The sequence below is a fragment of the Columba livia genome, chromosome 1 (assembly GCF_036013475.1).
Source record: "Columba livia isolate bColLiv1 breed racing homer chromosome 1, bColLiv1.pat.W.v2, whole genome shotgun sequence".
Lineage (NCBI taxonomy): Eukaryota > Metazoa > Chordata > Aves > Columbiformes > Columbidae > Columba > Columba livia.
The window spans coordinates 116,950,607-116,970,153 of record NC_088602.1 but is presented as its reverse complement, the minus strand read 5'-3'; the positions used below and the strand labels follow the sequence as shown (position 1 = coordinate 116,970,153).

At 39.5% G+C, this 19,547-nt stretch overlaps 1 protein-coding gene across 2 annotated transcripts in view; it reads left to right on the top strand.

The window, feature by feature from the left end:
- Positions 1-19,547, top strand: part of CD99 (CD99 molecule (Xg blood group)) — a 30,482-nt gene extending 10,935 nt beyond the window's left edge. The window contains exons 2-11 of one of the 2 annotated variants that reach the window (XM_065074369.1): positions 8,410-8,445; positions 8,823-8,873; positions 9,330-9,362; positions 10,888-10,929; positions 11,075-11,116; positions 12,599-12,667; positions 13,924-13,959; positions 14,492-14,602; positions 15,424-15,477; positions 17,590-19,547. In XM_065074369.1, the coding sequence (XP_064930441.1) occupies positions 8,410-8,445; positions 8,823-8,873; positions 9,330-9,362; positions 10,888-10,929; positions 11,075-11,116; positions 12,599-12,667; positions 13,924-13,959; positions 14,492-14,602; positions 15,424-15,477; positions 17,590-17,615 (500 nt within the window). In that variant the 3' untranslated portion in view covers positions 17,616-19,547. Of the gene's footprint in view, positions 1-8,409; positions 8,446-8,822; positions 8,874-9,329; positions 9,363-10,887; positions 10,930-11,074; positions 11,117-12,598; positions 12,668-13,923; positions 13,960-14,491; positions 14,603-15,420; positions 15,478-17,589 lie in introns of both variants that reach the window. The other variant, XM_065074358.1, reaches the window with a different exon arrangement.

The window sequence follows — 19,547 nt, the reverse complement described above, 5'->3', positions numbered from 1 at the left end:
TTTGGTTTCTTAGGCTTATGTAAAATTAACTATTGACATTTCTTAAGCCAAGACAGAATTTCAAAGGTGGCTGAATGTAAAGTAGGTGCATACTGCCTGCTTGATCTTGGAGAGACTTGAGAACAGGGTTCCTTAAGACTGCTTCAGAGCTCCTGGTCCAGCCATGGCACAGGTTTCTGAAGAGAGAATGATGGAGAGCAGAGGCATCCTGGCCCATTGTGCCTGCTCCAGGAGCCTCCCTGGAGAAAGAGGGACCATGCAAGCACCTGAGATTTGGGAAGAGTGGCAGGGGGTGCTTCTTGCCTGCCCCAGGGGCAGAAGGATGGGGAGAACTTCTGTGGGCACTGTGTTGAAGCATGAGAAGGCAGTGGCAGCCATGGTCCCAGGTATGGGGTGACACTGCACAGCTGCAGACTGGTGTTGCTGACATCAAGTAACTTCATGCTTAATGCACAAAGTGATGCCTCTCTGGTTTAGCAGTACTGCGAGGACGAGTACCAAGAACTCGAGAACAGTTACCTAGAAGGCTGAAAATTTCAGTGTTCCTAGCACTTGCAGGTACTGATTCCATATGCAGGCTTTAAATAATGTAAGGCTAGGCAATATTTAATCAAACATCTGCAGCCTTTGTCGAGGGTGTGCTGTGCTTGGAATGCACGCAAGGCTGTGCTTCTGTCTGCTGGTAGTATTTTGCCTTAGTTGCTGAATTTACTGAAAAGAAAACTTACTATTTGCTTTCTAGAAAATACTTTATTAAAATACTTGCTAATTTTAGTAATCCATTTATGCTTGGTAAGGCCAGATACTTAGGTGAAATAGCAAAAAGTATAGTATGTGGTATTTGTCATCTTGAAGCATGGTCAGGCCTTCCTGAAATTACAGGTAAGAAGAAATGAGCAAAAATTACATAAATATCTCCAATATGTTTTTATTGTTGCCATCAGGATTCAGCACCTTTAATATATTTCTCAAACCCCTTTTCCTTTCTTCCTGCTTCCTATCCCAGTGTCCTCAAACTTAATCTTGTCATTTCCTGATGCAAGTGCCAGGCTTCTCTCACCCAAATGTTCTTCTAACAGCCTTTGTTAGTGTAGCTCAGGTTTCCACTTACAAGGTTCATGAGACAGAGCAATGTATTTCAGGTCTCACTTGTAAAAAGAATTGCAGAGAGACAGAGTAGTTTGTTTCATCTGTAGCTATATGAGTTTTGTAGCACAAGTTGTTTAGTCCAGCAACTAGAACTGGCCCAAGCCACAGAACCATTGGGTGCTGAGGCTGGAGGATACCTCTGAAGACCTTCCAGTCCTACTCCATGCTCCAGCAGGGTCAGCCACCGCAGGTTGCCCAAGACTGTGACAGCAGGTACTCTCTTCAAGAAACAGCTTCCCCTGAAGCATGGAAAATACTTTAGCTCTTTCCAAGCAGCTGGTAGTGACAGTGCTTTGGAAGGTCTTTTAAGCTTCAGGGGGATCTGTGTCTCTGTCATTTGATGTTTGAAGTTGATTTACCAGCAAAGGTGGTAGCCAGAAGAGAATCCCCAAGAGTCCAAACCATTGCTATGGTCGCATTGGTTATGGACATGCAGAATTATGAACTGTAAGAAACCAGCCAGACTGTGCTGTGGTAGGTAGACACCTCGTCACTGGGCAGGTTGTGACTAAGATGCAAATATTTGCTTTTATCTTCACTGCTTGATTGAAGGGACTCATGGGAGTTCTTAGACCTTACGTAACAATTGCATAATTCTCTTTTACCCCTTCTTGTTTCTGGAGAAGTAGCTCGGCATTTGGCAGGACTGTTGCAGTCGTGTTAAATCTCTGGCTTTGTGGTTGACTCAGTTTTTCTGTTTGCTTTCTGCTGATTTAGAGCTATTCATTGTGTTCCTCTTGTTCCTACATCAAATCCTCAATCAAAAAACTCTGCTCATAGCTAATGTTTAGAATCTCATTTTATTTTCCTACTTCATACCGCTCAAAGGGGAAACAAAAGTTACCCAATGCATGGGAAGATTTTAGACAAGCAGAATTCTCTAAACTGTGCTTCAAAATGTTTTTTCTTCTCCAGTAAATGGCTTGTTTTCCCATGTTCTGTTTTAAATCCCTTGTATGACTGCAGTTATTTACTTAAAATAGTTTGGAGTCAAAATGTGACCTTATAGGCTTTATATTGTTTATTTAAGATATCAGATTTCCATTTTTGGGTGGAAGGAATACTTAGTAATTAAAATATTAAAATAAATCACAGATTAGGTGACATATCTGCCTAACTTTTTCTGTACTTTATTTTCAAGACTGGTGCAAATAAGATAACTTTTCAGGGAAGTAGCTTTTGGATCACTGTAAGAAAAAAGAAGTATAATAGTTATTGGAGTAGTCTGGTGCATGTTTCTGAAGAGGAAATATATCTTTTTATTGGTTGCAGCGGAGGCTTAGCTGCCTTTATTCCCATCTGATACACGAGTGAAAGCTCCAGATGTGCAGAAAGCAGACACTCCCCACATGTAAAAGATTATCTGTTTTCTGCTGACTTACAGTTGTTATTTCTGTTTGGGCCATATTTATTTTAGGTAGAAAGGGGCTTCATTCTTTAGAATGAACTTTATGCAAAGCTTTTTGTTTTCTCTTGCTCTGCAGAGAAACTAAACTTGAAAAGCAGCATCAATAGGTGGATGCTTATAGGAGGAACGGGGTTTGAAATCAACTGCGTGGGATTTAATTTCATGAGACTCCAGGCAGGGCTAATTATAAACTGCTGCTTGGCAGTGGGAGTAAACATCCCATCTGTGTTGCCTGATGCAGAGGGATCTTGCCTGCAAACCTCTGCCCTGGCTGGGAGGAGGAGTTCAGTTTTCATTACGTTCCTCCACCCACAGCAAGTGGTTTTCATGTTCCGGGTTCTCCATTTAAAACTTTAGAAGGGCAGTTCTTACAGCAAGGTATGGAGAACCAACTCAACTTTCTCTCAGGCTTTATAGTTAAATTGCTTCTCTTGGACATATTGGAAAATAACTGGGTATGAGCTGGGCAGTAGAAATTTTTTATTGTGGATAACAAATTCTAGTGGGGCAAAACCTGGATTGGAATCAAGTGCTGGTAAGCTTAAAAAACAATTGTAAGGGATGTGATGGCTTTGCTCTGTATTTAAAGTGTTTCACAAACAAGTTTCAATGTGTTTGCCTTCCTGTATTTTCTGTAGCATCTGTTATAGAATCATAGAATCATTTTGGTTGGAAGAGACGCTTAAGATCATCGAGTCCAACCATTACCTAACTCTAGCACTAAACCATGTCCCTAAGAGCCTCATCTACATGTATTTTAAATCCCTCCAGGGATGGTGACTCCACCACTTCCCTGGGCAGCCTGTTCCACTGCTTCACAACCCCTTCACTTCTGTGAAGAAATGTTTCCTAATATCCAATCGGAATCTTCCCTTACACAACTTGAGGCCACTTATAGCTGAGCGCTCAATATTTCTGGTCCTCCTGTTTTCATTCCCCCAAGGGGAGCAAGTGCAAGACATGTGAGTATAAAATCCAGTTTCCCTGCCCAGAGCTGGAGAATCTGCTTTTTTCCTGGTTGCCCAAGAGTTTGTCTTCGTCGCTATCAACATCCTTATCTCCCTAGAGTGCTGCCAAACTTCATGTAAACTCTACACAGATGAAAGATCACCTTGAGATCAATATTTTTGCAGATTTCATGAAAATGAGTGGCTAGCCAGCCAGAGAGACCCAAGTTAGGCAATCACCAACCATATTAAATTTAACAAGAGCAAGTGCTGGATTTGTCACCTGGGATAGCGTAATCCTGGTTCTACATACAAACTGAAGGATGAGAGGCTGGAGAGCAGCCCCACAGAAAGAAACCTGGGGGTTTGAGTTGATGGCAAGGTGAACATGAGCCAACAATGTGCCCTGGCAGCCAAGAGGGCCAAATGTGTTGTGGTGTGTATCAAGCACAGCATTGCCAGCTGGCAAGGGAGATGATTGTCCTGCTTTGCTCTGCACTGGTGTGGCCTCAGCTGAAACACTGTACAGTTTTGCGCACCTCAATATAAGAACGTCAAATAGTTGGACTTATGGTCTTAAGGGTCATTTCCAACCTAAATGATTCTATGAAACTTTTAGAGTGTGTCCAGAGCAGGGTGACCAAGATGGTGAAAGGCCTTGAAGGCAAGACTTAGGAGGAGTGGCTAAGGTCACTTGGTTTGTTTAACCTGGAGAAGGCGGAGGGGTGACTTTACCTGAGTCTACAACTTTCCCAAGGGAGGCAGTGGAGGGGGAGGTGCTGATCTCCTCTCTCTGGTGACCAGCAATAGGACACGAGGCAATGGCATGAATCTGCATCAGCGGAAGTTCAGGTTGGACACTAGGTAAAAGTTCTTCACTGAGAGGATGGTCGGTCACTGGAATAGGCTCCCCAGGGAGGTGATCATGGGACCAAGCCTGTCACAGTCCAAGGAGTGTGTGAGTGATGCTCTTAGTCCTATGGTTTAGTTTTAGGTAGTCCTGGGAGGAGCAGGGAGTTGGAGGTGGTGATCCTTGTTGATTCCTTCCAACTCAAGATATGCTATGATTTTAAGTTAGTTGGCCACCGACAGAGTGGCAGATAATATCCAACAGTGGGACAGGAATAAGTCAGCCACTGTCACCTAGTCCGTAGGCCTACAACTGGAAAACCAGCTGCAGCATGCAGGCTCTGCAGCAGCCTGTGGTGCACAGGGCACTGGGGAGGGAGGAAAGGAAGAGAGCACCAGCATTTTTAGAACAAAATTCAAGCAGTCTGTTTCTCAAGTCAGAAATTTGTTTGTGGTGATTCATCACAAGGCTCCTTTCTTTGTGTGTCACCATACACGTGACTAATGGAGGAGCTTTCCAAAGCTCGTGTTTGCTTCTGCAGTGGAATGTAAATGTGACTAATCTAATGTTGTAGCAGTAAGTCTCTGAGGGTGGTGATGGGTCTTTGCAGAGGGCTCCTATATGAGTAATTACTTGGCTCTCTTGAATATCCTCTAGCTCATCAGCTTTTCAAAAGCTTCTGTTTACTCTTTTGTTTTACCTGCTGTTTTTCCCCCATCTGACACAAACTATGCAGGTTACTGGGGACAGCCTGCTGAAGATCTGTCTCTTGAGATCCTGGTATTTGAGCTACAGACATGGAAGGACAATAGTGTAGACACTCCTGAAATATTCTTGAATCTGCTTGTACTCATGGGAGCTAGAAATACCTGCTATATTGTACTTTATACACAATATAATATCTGCTTTATATGCAATTATCTTTGCTTAGACTAAGAAAATGCTCATAAACCTAGTTACTTTGGATGTTCCTTAAACCTACAGAGAGTGCAGCGTATTCTCACTGACTTTTTCTTCTTGGATCCTGCTAGAACCTTTATTTTAGTTCTGTAGATCCATCTTTATTGTCTGATTGTTTCTTCACTGGCAGCAGCTGAATCCCTGCTTCCAAGCTACTACTTTCAGGCTAAGTAATTTAACTTCTAGTTTAGCTGGACCCCCAGCCACACTGAAAGCTAAACGAGTATGGTTGTAAAAGCAAGTGCTTTAAAGATATATGAAGCTTTGTCATGAACAATGGAGAAACAACCAGTCTTTGCTGGGAAAGGACACTGCCAGCACTTCGGAGTGCATATTATTGTAATGAGTTTCATAAGCTAGATTTTGACATTTTCTTCTATCATTATTGAGATAAGGTAATGTGTTTGAAGAGCCTGACATCTTGCTGTATACAGAATACTGAATAATTCCAGTCAATATAGAATGATATTTTTCTTTTATTAACTCTCAGATTGGTTTATTGCTCTCTCAAGGCATGTCTTATGTGAGACTGGCAGTCAGCAGTCTCATCCTGAATGATTCCTCCATAATGATCATGTGTGAAAACAATCCCTTAAAACAGCGATGTCACTGAATACACACTCTTTTACACGGGTTTCCTCCTCTTGAGTTTCATGGTAGCATGGGAAGACTCTTCAAATAGCCTGTTTTCTGCCCCAGGTAAAACTTCAGCTGCACCAAAGCATCATGTTGAGTATACGTGCTTGCTTTTCCCTCTCTCACTCCTTCTAAAAAGAAATAGTTCTCTTGAAATACACCTGCCAATGTAACATTCCTTGACCTAGTGATATATCTTTAGCCTGAAGACAGATGGTGTTAACAGATGGTGGCGGTCCATCCTCTGCTTGCTTCTCTGATAGAGTGTTTTGAGGAGCATGCATCTTCAACAGATCCTTTTCACTGTCTTCTTAGAGTTAGACTAGCAAATATCTGACCAAGTCCTGTCTTTGGCATACCTGCATCTTGAGAGAGGCATGTACTTGACAAAAGAAACAAAACCTGAGTTCAGATTTGAGGAACAACTATGCAAATATCTGTTTAAATATCTCTTGAGTGTTTTGACCTTTCTTGTCTGTTAATATGGAGGTTTCTTGGTACAGTATAAACAAAGGGGTAACCTTAGAGGTAACTGAGATTTGAGTCTTAGCATCTGCTCATTTTACAGAGGTTTTGAATATTGTATTGCAAAATGATGTAGGTTCAGATAAATTACCTGAAAATATTTTGCATATCTTCTCGCAAGATCCAAAATCCATATCTAATGACTTTATCCAGGAAGTTCTAAATACACTTTGCTCATGCACCATGATAAAGCCATGAATTGCCTCTGTTCCCATGAAGGGACCTGTCACTGCCCAGACAGTGCTACCTCCCTACTTGGCTGTGCACAAGGCGGGACTCAGTTTGGTTATTATAGCATGGGAATCACTGCTTAGACCTCAGATTTCAGTTTCTGCTGTAGCAGTTCAGTTGGCCAGACTGAAGACTAGCTTGACGGATGTTTTCTGCAAAAAAAAAACTGCAAGCTGGCCTTTGATTTTTTTTTTTATTCCAGTTGTCATTCCTTGCTTCCATAAAAACAAACAAACAAACACAACAACCCAAACAAAGCCAAAGCAAAAAACAAACAAAAAAAAATGCCACAACCTTAGTCTTATTTATTCTCTGGAAAAAAATAATGGTATTATTACTGCAGTTATCTGAGAAGGAAAAGAGATTTCAACTTTTACCTCAGTTGAGATGAAAGATGTCACCAAGTATTTGAGTGTCCATCATTCCTGGTACAAGACTTGTGAGTTGTCCTTGAATTCACTTGGCCTGTCATGTAAACAGAAGGAACATTCTGCTTGGGGCTTGATTTTTGATATTTGTTTTTTTATTACTCTCTTCAAACTTTGCAGTAGCCAGTTCTGATTCCTCTTCTGCAGCAACATTCTTGGAGGATAAGCCAGATACATCAATGCTTTATGTGTGTGTCTTCTGCATTAAGGTAGCTCTGGCTGGTATGAAGTTCTGCTCTAGCTGGCTTGATACTCAGTAGGTAGAAAAAAGTCCTCCAGCTTCCTTCAGGCTGAAGCAATATATTTGGATGTCTTTTTCTTGAATAGCTGATATCTACTTTCATGCCTTTTTCTTTTCTGTGCTTCAGTGAAAGTAGGAATGATGAACCATCAGAAGTATCCCAAACAGTTGTTATAGCTTTCCATTTATTTTACAAGCCTCTGCTGCTGAGATCATACTACTATACTCATGCTGTGAAACCAGTTTGTATCATGAATATACTGAGTTTTAGTGTGTTTGCAGCTGGCTGGGTAAGCAGCAGTAGCTCTAGCAACTGACCTAATTTAGCAAGAGAGAATGTTCTTTTCCTAAGGGCTGAAATTGAAACTGCCTGGAGTGGAGAGCCCATAGTGGTGACAGCTGCATTTTATTGTCTTTTAGGAGGTTGAAGAGGCTGCTCAAGATCATCTGTGTTAATAACTTAACCATCTTCATACTGTTAACCCTTTTAGAGGAAAAGATAACTCCTATAAACCCATTAAAATAATTTTTAGTACCAAAGTATTAAACCCATTACCCGATCATAGAACTTTAATACCAGCCTTTGTGCTCCAAGGTTGGAGCACTTCACACTTTAATCTTGTAAATTCTTCTGAATTTGATCTGTGCCCCTGCTCATTTTGTGGTTCAGTGGAAAGAAGGCTGGGAAAGAATATGTTGTGGATGTCACTAAGAAAGCATGCAATAGTAGTGGCAAGAATAAAGGATTAAGTGCATTATATTGACTGTAGGAATATATCTTCTGGCCCTCCGGATCCTTTCTATAGACACAATTTTTAGTGCTTCTCCTTTATTTTTCTGAAGAGATGTGTGGATGGTTGTCTGGAGAAAGAGAAAAGAATGTCTGTCTTAAAACTTGGCTCAAACTATTATTCTAGTCTGATGCGGGAAACAGAAAGCGTACCTCCATAGATCAAAGACATGTTTATGACTGATAAGTATTGATTTTAAGTTAGAAAAAACGGTGTTCTTACTGTTGCATTCATCTTCTACAGGCAATTTTGATGACTTCAGCTTAGAAGATGCAATTGGTAAGTATTAAACTCTTATAAATTTTGGGAGGTAGGTGGGAAAATAGTGGCTCTTCTGCCTTTTTTTTTTTTCCTGAGTATCACTACATGACCAATCATCACACCATCCCCACATGTGGTTTATTTAAACCTCAGTGGAACAATTCAGCTGTGGGTATGTCAAAATGCTGACCACATAGAACAGAAAATTGTCTTTGGGAACACTCAGGAATTCATCTTAAGGGGGAAATGTCTTTTTGTATAGACTTGATCTTATGTTTTTAGTGTATAGAAACAGGCTTACATTTGACCTTCATGTATCTTCTGAACAGTGTATTAAATAGTTGTTTTGGTTTTGTTTTGTTTTTGTTTTGTTTTTTCCTAACCATCCCTGACAGAAACTACAAAGAAGCCTCTTCCATCTAAGAAGCCACCACCATCAGATCCAGGTGAGATCCAATTGTCTTGTAATGCCTTTTACTGTGAAGTCAAGTATAATTGTACAAACTAATTTGAGAGCCTGAATGTTTCCATTTAGTGGCACACAGAGTTGTGGTATTTCTGTATAAGAAAGCAGTTCCCTAATAGCAAAAGGATTTCTGCATTTTGGAGTCTTCTGCTAGTGCTTTCACAAATTTACTTTGTGACTTCACAAGCTTAAAGACCCCATGAGAATCCTTTCTGTTGGCTTTCAGTCTGCATGTTCTGAGCTTGGGATGTACCACAATCACCAAAACCAGCATGTAGTTTGGCAGATAATGCCTGGTAGCTCTGTGGTGCTCTTCTGTGGGCCACTGTTGAGTGAGCATGCCATTATATTATTGGTGAGGTGCATTTGGTGTAAAATAGTCTAAAACTAGCTCAGTTTTTGCATTATATTTAAAATTCCCCTTCTTTCTTTGTAGATGATTTCAGCTTGGAACATGCTCTTCACCCTGGTAAGTATGTTTTCCTGGATGTTGCTCAGTGATACTTGGTGCAATGTCTAGCCAGTCTTTATTGCCTAAATGTAACAAGGGGTTACATTGTTGATTAAAGTAACAGACTGCAGATAAAAATAATTGCAGTCTATTATGCTTATTTACCTTCATTTTTAAAGGGTCTGGGTTACAAAAAGTGGATATACTTCACTTATTTCTTAGCCAAGTCCTACTTGTTCCATTGCTGTGTCTTCACTAGATGGCACTAATTCCATAAACAATGGAATTAATTTTTAAAACTGAAGTAACCTCTTCCTTTCCAGAAAGTAATTTTAGTAGCACAAGGAAACTTTCATCTATTTGAAATAGTGAGAGGGAAGATATGCACTTCAGCTCCGCAGTGTGGGCAGCAGTAGAAATCACAGTACTTAAAAGCTGCATCCAGTTAGGCAGGTAACGCACAGTAGCTTTTTTAGTACGATCACTAGGCCTGTTGGAGTATAGATGTCTTGCCTAACACAGGACATGCAGTTGTCGAACAGTAGCACTGTTTGCTGCTTTGTTTGATTTAGCCCTTTTAAGTTCTGTCTCTCTTAAAGCAGTCTGTGTCCCACTGCTGATATTTTTGAAATCAGTGTTGACTAGTTGAGAAACAGTTGGCCAGATGGATCAGATGGCTCACATAGGTGAAGAGAGAGGATCCTTTATAGGGTGGCGAGCCTAGGTTGGAGTCTTAGAACCATGCTCTGGGGGTGCCTGCCTCTTTACTTGGAATATATAGAGAGCCTAAGGGAACCTAATCTGACTTGTGCTAGAGGTAGGAGGAAGCAAGACCATGTAACATCACGAAGAAGTAGCATGTAGAACAAACGGGCTACTGGATTGTTTCAGCTGTTGGTGAAAACACAGTGAAAACCACTGCTAGTGTATTAATTCAGTGTGGGCAACAAAGACTGTAGCCAAATAGAATCATAGCATAATTTCAGTTGGAAGAGACACTCAGGGTCATAGAGTTCAACCATAAATATAAATAGTACAGAGCTAATTACTAAGGTCTCTTATTCTCCTATTTTGTGCCAAACTAAATGAAGCGTCATCATGGGGACCATATTTCTGGTTTCATCATGTGTATCTTGTCTTTTTTTTTTTTTTTAAGTGAGGTACAAACCTTTATTTTTGCATAAATTCTGATAGTTTCCAAAGAGGAAGCAGCCAGGTAATCTGTACCTGATAGAAAAACTTAAAGAAGTTCAGTGTTTGAGATCAGATGTGCAAACTAAAGGGCTCTATAACACCTTAGTGAGTTCTTCTGCATATGTTCAGTTATAGCAAGAGTCTGACATACGGGTTAATGCAGCGGAAACACTGTTAATTACATTAAAGTACAGTGTTTAACCTAAAATAACAAAAAAAAACCCCTGCATTATCTAATGAAAAGAAACGGAAATGACATGGGGAAGGTAGTCTTTCATGGTCATGTCTGCTCCGCTTCTGGTTTCTTCACACTAGTAACTTGGGTCACTTTATTCTTATTTGTCTACAGATGACCCCAAGCCAGATCCACCTTCAAATCCCAGAGACACTGGTAAGACTGACCTAACAGGAATTTCTGAACAGTAGAAAAGTATTTCTTAATCTTTCCTAGTCCCTTTCAAAGTTACTGTATTGTAGTCTGCTTTTGATCTCTTAACCTTTTTCTTTTTCTTCCCAAATCTCTCTTCTGTGTGTAGATAACCCAAAGCAAGGTCCACCTGCACATCCTAAAGACACCGGTAAGGTTTCTAGCACAAACTCCTGAATCGTGACATGGTTTTACTGTTTCAGTTGAATTTATAACAATGACATCTTGTTAATTGGCTGTTATGTATGTCAGATGTTGCACTGGATAAATACTGAGGACTGAGGAAAAATTGTCTTGCAAATAAGCTTTTCAGCAGTCTTGAAATTCCATAACAAACCTGTTGAGCCACTTTGCTTTCATTTAGAAGCAGGATGCTGTGGGGAGGAGAAAGGATGGGGCAGAGCGTGCGTGCTTTGGGCAGTGCTGCTGTTGGCTGCCCATGGTGGAGCACCTGTTCAGTGAATTGACTTGTCGTTACAAACCTGCTACTCATACTAAAGTGTCAGTCGGAACTACCTGTGAATTGTGTTCTTAAAACATTGATTAATATGTTAAAGGTAAAGCTCAAAGTTAAATGGTTGTTTTGTTTAGTTTTGCTTTTAAAGGCCCTAGTTAAGAAACAAAATAATGTTGTGTTTGAAATGAAGCCTTAAACTACATGTCCTTCCCTGCCTGTTGTGCTTTAGACATTGTCTTTGACTGACTCCAAACAAAACAGATTCAGGTGGCTGCAGCTGTGGTGATGATATTATCCAGAAATATGATGGTAAAGAGTCCTTACCTGAAATGCAAGCCCTGGTTCTTGTTCCTTCTCCTGCTTGATTTGCAGCAGGTATTTGAATTCAGGTCTTGCATGCCTCAGTACGGTGCTTTTGCCACCCAGCTAGAACATCCTCTAATGAAATGCTTTTAGTTTTACTGCTTTAAACAAATCTGCTTTACATAAACTAAAGAGTCATTCATCAGCAGAGGGAAGGAGGAGAACTCAGACTCCATGAGGTACGATCCAGTGGTAAAAGGAGAGGGACTGGCTTGATGTCCTGCAATAAATCAGAGCAGGGAATTACATTAGGATCTTCCCATTATCAGGCAAATACTGCAGTCGCTGAACTGTGGCATGTTGAACTCTGTTGTGGTTTTTGTTTTGTTTTGTTTTTTTTTTCCCTCTAGCTGCTGTGCTGTACAGGTTCAAAAGATTGATTGTGACTTAGAAACCCAACTCTGAAGAAACATTCACATCTGCAGACTTGAAAACAAATAGTCCTTTCCTGTCCACATTCTTTCTCTTCTTTAACAGGATAGTGAGACTTGGGCTGTTCCGCTTAAGTAGCTAACAGGGCTTCTTGCTTGCTTAGCCTGTAACTTGTGCAGTACCATCTGCTCTTGGACACTGACTTCTCTCAGTTCAAGAAGTCCAGAGCGTTGCTATCAAACTGTGTAGTACCGAGCTGAAAGGACTTCAGGTTGACAGGGCTTTTGAAACAGGAGAGTATTGTGACTTCGGCACTGAGCATAAAACCACCACAAATTCAGCTGAACAATCTAGAGAAAACTTCTGTGACATTATGTGCCTTGAGGTGTCTTTTCGCTGAACTTCAAACATGTAAGATGATATTGTTTTTTTCTTTTATAGGCAACTTTGATGACTCAGATCTAGCTGGCAGTTTACCAAAAGGAGGAGGCGATGGTAGTGGCAGCAACGGTAAGAGTATGGGTTGTGCTTCATGTTGATCCTATGGCTACCTGCGCTTTTGATAAAAGCTTGCTCACAAGCTGGTTAACATGGTCTAGCTTGTAATAACTCTGGGTTTTGTCTCTGAAACTTAAGAGCATACTTTCCAGTTGAAAATCAATGTGTTCTGTCTCTGCCCAAACCCTCAGATAATGAAGATGTAAAAGTGGTCTAGGAACCTTCAGTGATTTTCACTGTTACACTAAGAAACCGGGGTTTGAAAACTGAGATGTGAATGTGGTACTTATTTCAAAAGTTCAGAACTCCTGTGACATACTCTCATTTTATTTTAGTTTTTGTGGTTAGGAAGCCCAGAGATGGGCCAAAGAGGATCCACCCTGTGTTCTCAAAAATTTCATCTGTCCCACAGGATGAATTGATCCTTAGACTTCCAAGTGCTGTAGGTTCCATCTATTCCGAGCAGTAGAAAAACTAAACTTGTTTTGAGTAATCTGTCATGTCTAGTTTTTATGGCACAGCTCAGTACAGAGGTGGTCATTTGGACCAAGCTGCAGTAATGGTCATCATTAGGATGATGTTAGTCATCCCTCTGTGTGTTACAGCAGGTCAGATTTAGGTTAGGTATCTTGATGTGATGTTGAGATGTGCTGTGTGTTACTGACTTCTTCAGAGGATTGTCTCAGACAGAGATTACTGATGCTTGTTTTTTGGGAAGCTCTCACCATCCAAGGTTCCTTTGAGGCAGTAACCTGAAAACTGGCAAGGGCAAGAAGCATCTCTTGAGACTTCTGTGAGGTTTTTGTCTGCACAGGTTCTTCCTACCGTGGTGCAAGTTGCATAGCGCCAAATAAGAATAGTATTTACAGACCTTCTGTCTTGTTTGCTAAGAGAATTGCAAAAATATTTAGTAAATCAATCCAGGATTTTAGGAAAAGATAGTCGGTTCCATGGAAATACAAGTGAATGCTTCCCTGAAATTATATGCTCTTCTCTCCACTGGGTATTCTGTGGTGGTAGGCAAGCTGATTAATCCAAATTTCACAGGTGTACTACGCTCATTTTGTACAAGTGCTGAGCACCCAAGGCTTAAGTTGGCATCATCATGAGCTGTGCTTTGAAAACAGGAAGTTTGAGTGCCAGAGAACCTAGTGCTGTATGGATACAGTAGATGGCTTTTGCATGATTAATTGGCAAAAAGCTCATCAATTATTATATGACTGTTCTTTAGACATGTAAAATGTGAAACTTTTTTTTTGTTTTTACAGAACGAAAGGGCCCAAGTCCAAATGAAGAAACTGAGGGTAAATGCATAAATTTATATGTGTATGGTGGTGTCTGCATGTCCGAAGCTTGTTTTCTGCGTTTTTCTATATTGCTAATATTCTGTTAGAATGGTCACTTCTGGTAGTAGGTTTCAGCTTAAAATCTTCTGTGGGATCTAGAATTCTTACTTTCAAGTTCTGCTTTCATAATTTTTAAAATCTCTGTGTTGCAAATGATTCAAAAGTGTTCGGGTCTCAGAGATGCTGGTGCACTGTTTGTATTCATATAAAGATTTGGCTGTGAAAGGGTAGCTTTTTTGCCTAGTGGAACTTACAACAGGCATGCTTAAGTTGTTTAACAATAGGCATTGCTAAGAAATCAATGGTTATAAAATCAGCTGATTTACTTTTCATCATTCACAAAGACAGAAAGAGTTGATTATTACAGTTGCATGTAACAATTTCAGTTTATTGTTTTTTGGAAGTGTTCACAAGGTCTACTTTGAGACAATACAAGTTTGACATATTGCTTTCAATTCTGAAAAATGTATACAGACTTTTTTTTTTTCAGCTTCTCAGGGAGCAATAGCTGGAATTGTGAGTGCTGTGGTTGCTACTGTAATCGGAGCAGTATCTAGTTTCATTGCTTACCAGAAGAAGAAACTCTGTTTCAAACAAAGCGGTAAGAATTCTAAATTAGTTTTGTTTTCTACAGTCTAAAGAGATGCAGATTTGTTCTTGTATGGGGGCTAGAAATGGACCTTATGCATAAGGTAGTTCTAATAGCTAGCACAGTGAATTTGTGTTCAAGCAAGTAACCCCTCTTACTAGTCATCTAAGACAGGGTGTCTGAAGAGTGGCTCACCCAAAATTTAGACTTCAAGAAGCAGACAGACCTAAGGCTTTGCATTTCTTAAAACAAAAGCACTTCCTGCTAAGGAGAGACTGCAAGAATACCTTTCATTAAGGAAACTGGGGATTAGAGACTATTTTCATGCTGAAAAATGCCTTATCACTTCTGATTTTGTCTGTCTTGCCTTTGTTTCTTCACAAGATGCTTGCCTACGTGTTAGGTTTGTGACAGCTGCCTGGATGTTCATCCCCAAATGATTCTTTCTTCTGCAGTCATCTGTTGCTTGCTGTCTACTTCCTTTCCACCTAAATAAGATATAACTTGGATCAGAGAACTTGGGGAGTACTGTGGTTGATAGGTGCGGCAGAAGCTTTGGTTTTATCCTTTCTAGTCTTTCTGACTGGTTGGTGAAGGGAGATGAGAGAGCAGAAATCCAGCCAGGCACTGCGGTTTTGTAAGCTGGGAAGTCTGGAAGCTGAGTAACATCTACCATGCACATCAAAATTATCATGGAGGCAACACAAGGGAAACTGAACTGCTCTCAGTAGCCCAGTTCCTTCAGTGCTGTTTCTTCTCTCAAATTACCCTAATTAATTAATGACTTTGAAGATAAGAGAATTTGTATGCTGAATGTTTTGATTTCCCAGCAGATGAAGAGAATGTGAATATGGATAGCCACCGGGGAGCGCAATCTGAGCCACCTGGTAAGAGAAAAATCTAGACGGAAGATCATTTTTTTGGTGGGGTCCTATTAAGTGCACTTTATTGACATCTAACATACTAGAGAAAATTACTTGCACTGTTTTGTTTTTTGTTGTTTCAAAAAACTGTTTGTAACTACCATGACAACTAACTTAGAACTGTACTTTTCTCTATTTTTTTTATTTTTTGAAGAGACTGGTTTATTGCCTTGAGTCTCTGAAATACAGGAGCTTTGCAAAAGCAAAGAACTGCATTTTCTTTGCAAAAGTATTATTAAAGACAATTGTGAAAACCCAAGCCTGCTCCTTTAGTGTGATACACAACTGCAATTAGCTGACAGGTGTTCTCATAGTGTATGTTGTGTCTGATTGGAATCTGATATCATTTTTGATTGTAAACCCATGTAGAACTGTGCAAGAATGTATATTAAAAATATCAATAGAATTTGTGCAGAGATTAAACTACATCAGAGGCAAGAAGGAGTAAACTTAGTAGCATGTTGTAACTAAAACACTCTCTGTTGTGAACAGAGAATGATTCTTGTGTGAAAGAATCATCAAATAACAAATATTTCTACAGTGGTGACAACTGCAGAAGGATCTCTTTTAAAGCAAAAAAACTCTAACAACCTCACCCTTCCAGGTATGGTTGTCTAGGGTACTTGGCTGATAGAACAGGTGATTATTTCCAGGAAAGCTATAGATACATCTGCAGGAAACAGTATAGGTGAAAACTTTGCCATCTTGCATTGAGACTGGTCAACAAAGGAAGAAGCAGTACACTCTCATGCTGAAGTTTGTTGAGTGTTTTTGAAACACTGAATATTAAAGTCTTAAAGTGGTATAAATTTGCAATATATTCTTCTGTGATCTTAAGATAAAGCCTGCAGAACTAATTATATTGTGCGCGGTTTTTTGTTTGTTTAGTGGGGTTGTTGGTTGGTTGTTTTTTTTTGATGTTTTGTTTGTTTGTTTGCTTTGCATTTGCTTTGGTTTTGTTGTGTTTTTTAAAATAATTTAACAAATTTTTTTATATACTTTATTTCTTCCATGTATTTCAGCAATTTTATAAAAACTTATAAACATCTGTCTCATCATCCTCTTTATAAACAGTTCTCCTTTAAACATATCTAATATAGATTTATATATTTATATAGATTTATTAAATATATAAAACTCTCAGGGAGAAAACATATCTGGTGACTGGCTGTTGAAGTCAAGACTGGAGATAGGCAGGTACTTTCGATTCAGGTATGCATTAGTGAAGCCAGCAGTATTTTTCAGAGACCTCTACCAAGGGCAGTTAACATATGAGTTGGAGTCAGGGTATGGTAAAATTTTAGCCAAGGTTCACCAGAACTTAGGTGTGAAATGCGTCAGATAATGGATACTTTATTTTAACTGACAAAGTCAAGCTTGCCATGTTACCACAAATGATTACTTCTGCTTACACGCTGATGTCATGTCGAATCCCAAATTTCACACCTCTGTTAGATTTTACAGACAAGCATGAGCATGCTTTGAGCCAAGAAACTGGGTAACCATGGTCTGCATGGTGCTACTCCTGATCTAAGTTCTGGGAGTCAGCAGACATTAGCTCTGCTTTTGGTAATAGTGTGTTGATGTACCTACTTGGCTTCTAGTTAGAAGCAGCTTTGCTTTAAGCTGGGTCAGATGGCATGGCAGAATAGGTTTGTGGTTTTTAAATCTTATGTAGACTTATCTTTGATTTCCTGAAAATGTAGATAACTTAAGATAGCACTTTCTTCCAATAATCCACTCTTTCCATCAGCTACACAGACTGTATGTACATAATTTCATTTCGCATCTGCAAATCTGCAAGTCTGAAACTACTTGTTGGGTTACACTGCATGTGTAGTTACATGGATCTAGGAGGACATGGACATTTGAGTGAGAAATCTGAGATGTAATATCCCTTGGTATGCAGGGTACTGCATACACAGAATCAGTCCTCTGCTTAACTGAATTTATCCCACAGTTTTCAAATGCCTAATAAAAAAGTCTGTTGTCTATATATACTGTTACATAGTAATGCATAACTTAAAATGTGTAGTAACTTAGTGTACTAATCCTGAGTTGGTTTTCACTTTTCAGTTCAGCGCACACTTCTGGAGAACTAAAGCAAAGAAAACATGATGAAGAACAGACCATTGAAACTGGATAGACAGCCTGCACTCTGCCTGAAAAAGAAAATAAAAGAAAAAACAAGGCAAAAAAAAAAAAAGAAAAAAAAAAAAAAAGCTCAGCATAATAAGAAAGCAGAGTAGCAGAGTCTGAAGTTAAATGAAACACAGTTCTTGTTTGAAACCTCTGGGAGTGTGACTTAGACCTGAGTAGTCCTGTATGGTTTTAGACCTGAGCACTTCTGTATGGTTAGCCCTGTGAAGCATTTGTGCACACCAATATATGGCCTTAATGACAGGAGTGTAGAAGTATGTCGTGCCTTTACATTCTTTCCTGTACTCCTGTGACAAATGGGTGTGTCACAGTGCGTTCAGTATGTTTAACTTTTGCTTACCTCTCCAAAAACAATAAGCAATTAATGTTTTGTTACACCATTGCTTTCAGGCAGTACAAACATATTTTTTAATATTCTGCACGCAGTGAATGTACCAACCAAACAACTTGGTATATGGTGTGGGCACCTGAAAGCAAATGGCTCACTATGTGTGGATAATGGACCTGGGTGTGGGTGCTGCTGATACAATCTGCGTAGCTGCCTGTCTCAGCCACCAGGGAAGAGATACTTGTTCTTCAGCATCCAAGAGACAAAAATTCAGTTTTGTTTTTGCATTTTTTTCATTTCATCTGTCTGGTACAGATTCAGAACACCCAAACTAGTGCACACAGACCCTTCATCCTTTCTGGCTCTTCCTGCTTAGCAAGTACTGACCTGGTCAGATGTGGAAAAGCCTGATTTGCAAATCAGAACCACAATTGGATTTTGAACATCTGGTGAGATTGATGTTTGGCTGTTCCCTGAATAGTTGTGGACGAAGTATTGGGAAGTGAGGATTAAAATCTTCAGACTTCCATAACCAATAACTTAACAGAAAATAATGTGATACTTTGAATTTGGAAGGCTTAGCACACACACTTAAAAGATAGAAACAGTACTACAGTTTCTAAGTATGTAATAGCAAAACTGACCAGAAGAACCCAGCTTCACTCTACAAACAGCCATTGAACAGTATGAACAGCATACGTGAGAAGAATGCTTTTGGACTTGTGAAGGATTGCCATCAGGATTGCATCCTCACCTGAAAGGACTTGTGAGCTTTGCTGTGGCTCTTGAAAGCCATAGAAAGGTTTCAAGGATGTGTGGAAACATGGAAAACTGCAACTCATCACAGTTAAAGGACTAAGTCTGGGGTAATAACTACTTCTGTCTGGAAGGAATAGTCTGACCAGTTCTGTTGGCTTTCGTTCTAATTGTTTCCAATTTTCATGCAGTTTTACAATATGCCTTACTAATGTGCTTCAGCAGCCTGACAAAGTTCTACAGAAAGATGGCATTTCATCTTAAAAGTCATTATGAATTTGGATATTAAACATGTAAATATATCTGTGCATTCAAATATGAATGTATACCAAGGATAATTCATTTAAGAATTTCTTGTACATGTTGCTTAGCTTGCAACAAAGCCATACATAGAATTTAGTATTTTGTTATGAAATTCATTTGTAAACCTCTTTTTGCCCCTCTTCCACTCTTAGAATGAAAGTGCTAAAAACTTTAAATGTGTTTGAGGGTGGAAAATTGATTTTTATATAAACATTTGATCTATGTAAATAAAAATAAATGTATTATTAAAGTACTTGTTACCTGAATGAATAAACAGGTATCTCATATCAATGCCAAGTGTGGAGAAAACAAGAAATAAGCCAGTGATTGTTAGGGATAGAATGGCAGGGGAAGCTCAAACTAGCTTTTAGCTAACCAGACTCTTGAATCCTCCTTCAGCTTTCGCAAGCCTAAAAATTACTTATTAAAACCTCCTATCAACATTGTGATTTTTCTAAAAATAAATTAAAAATAAATAAATAAAAAA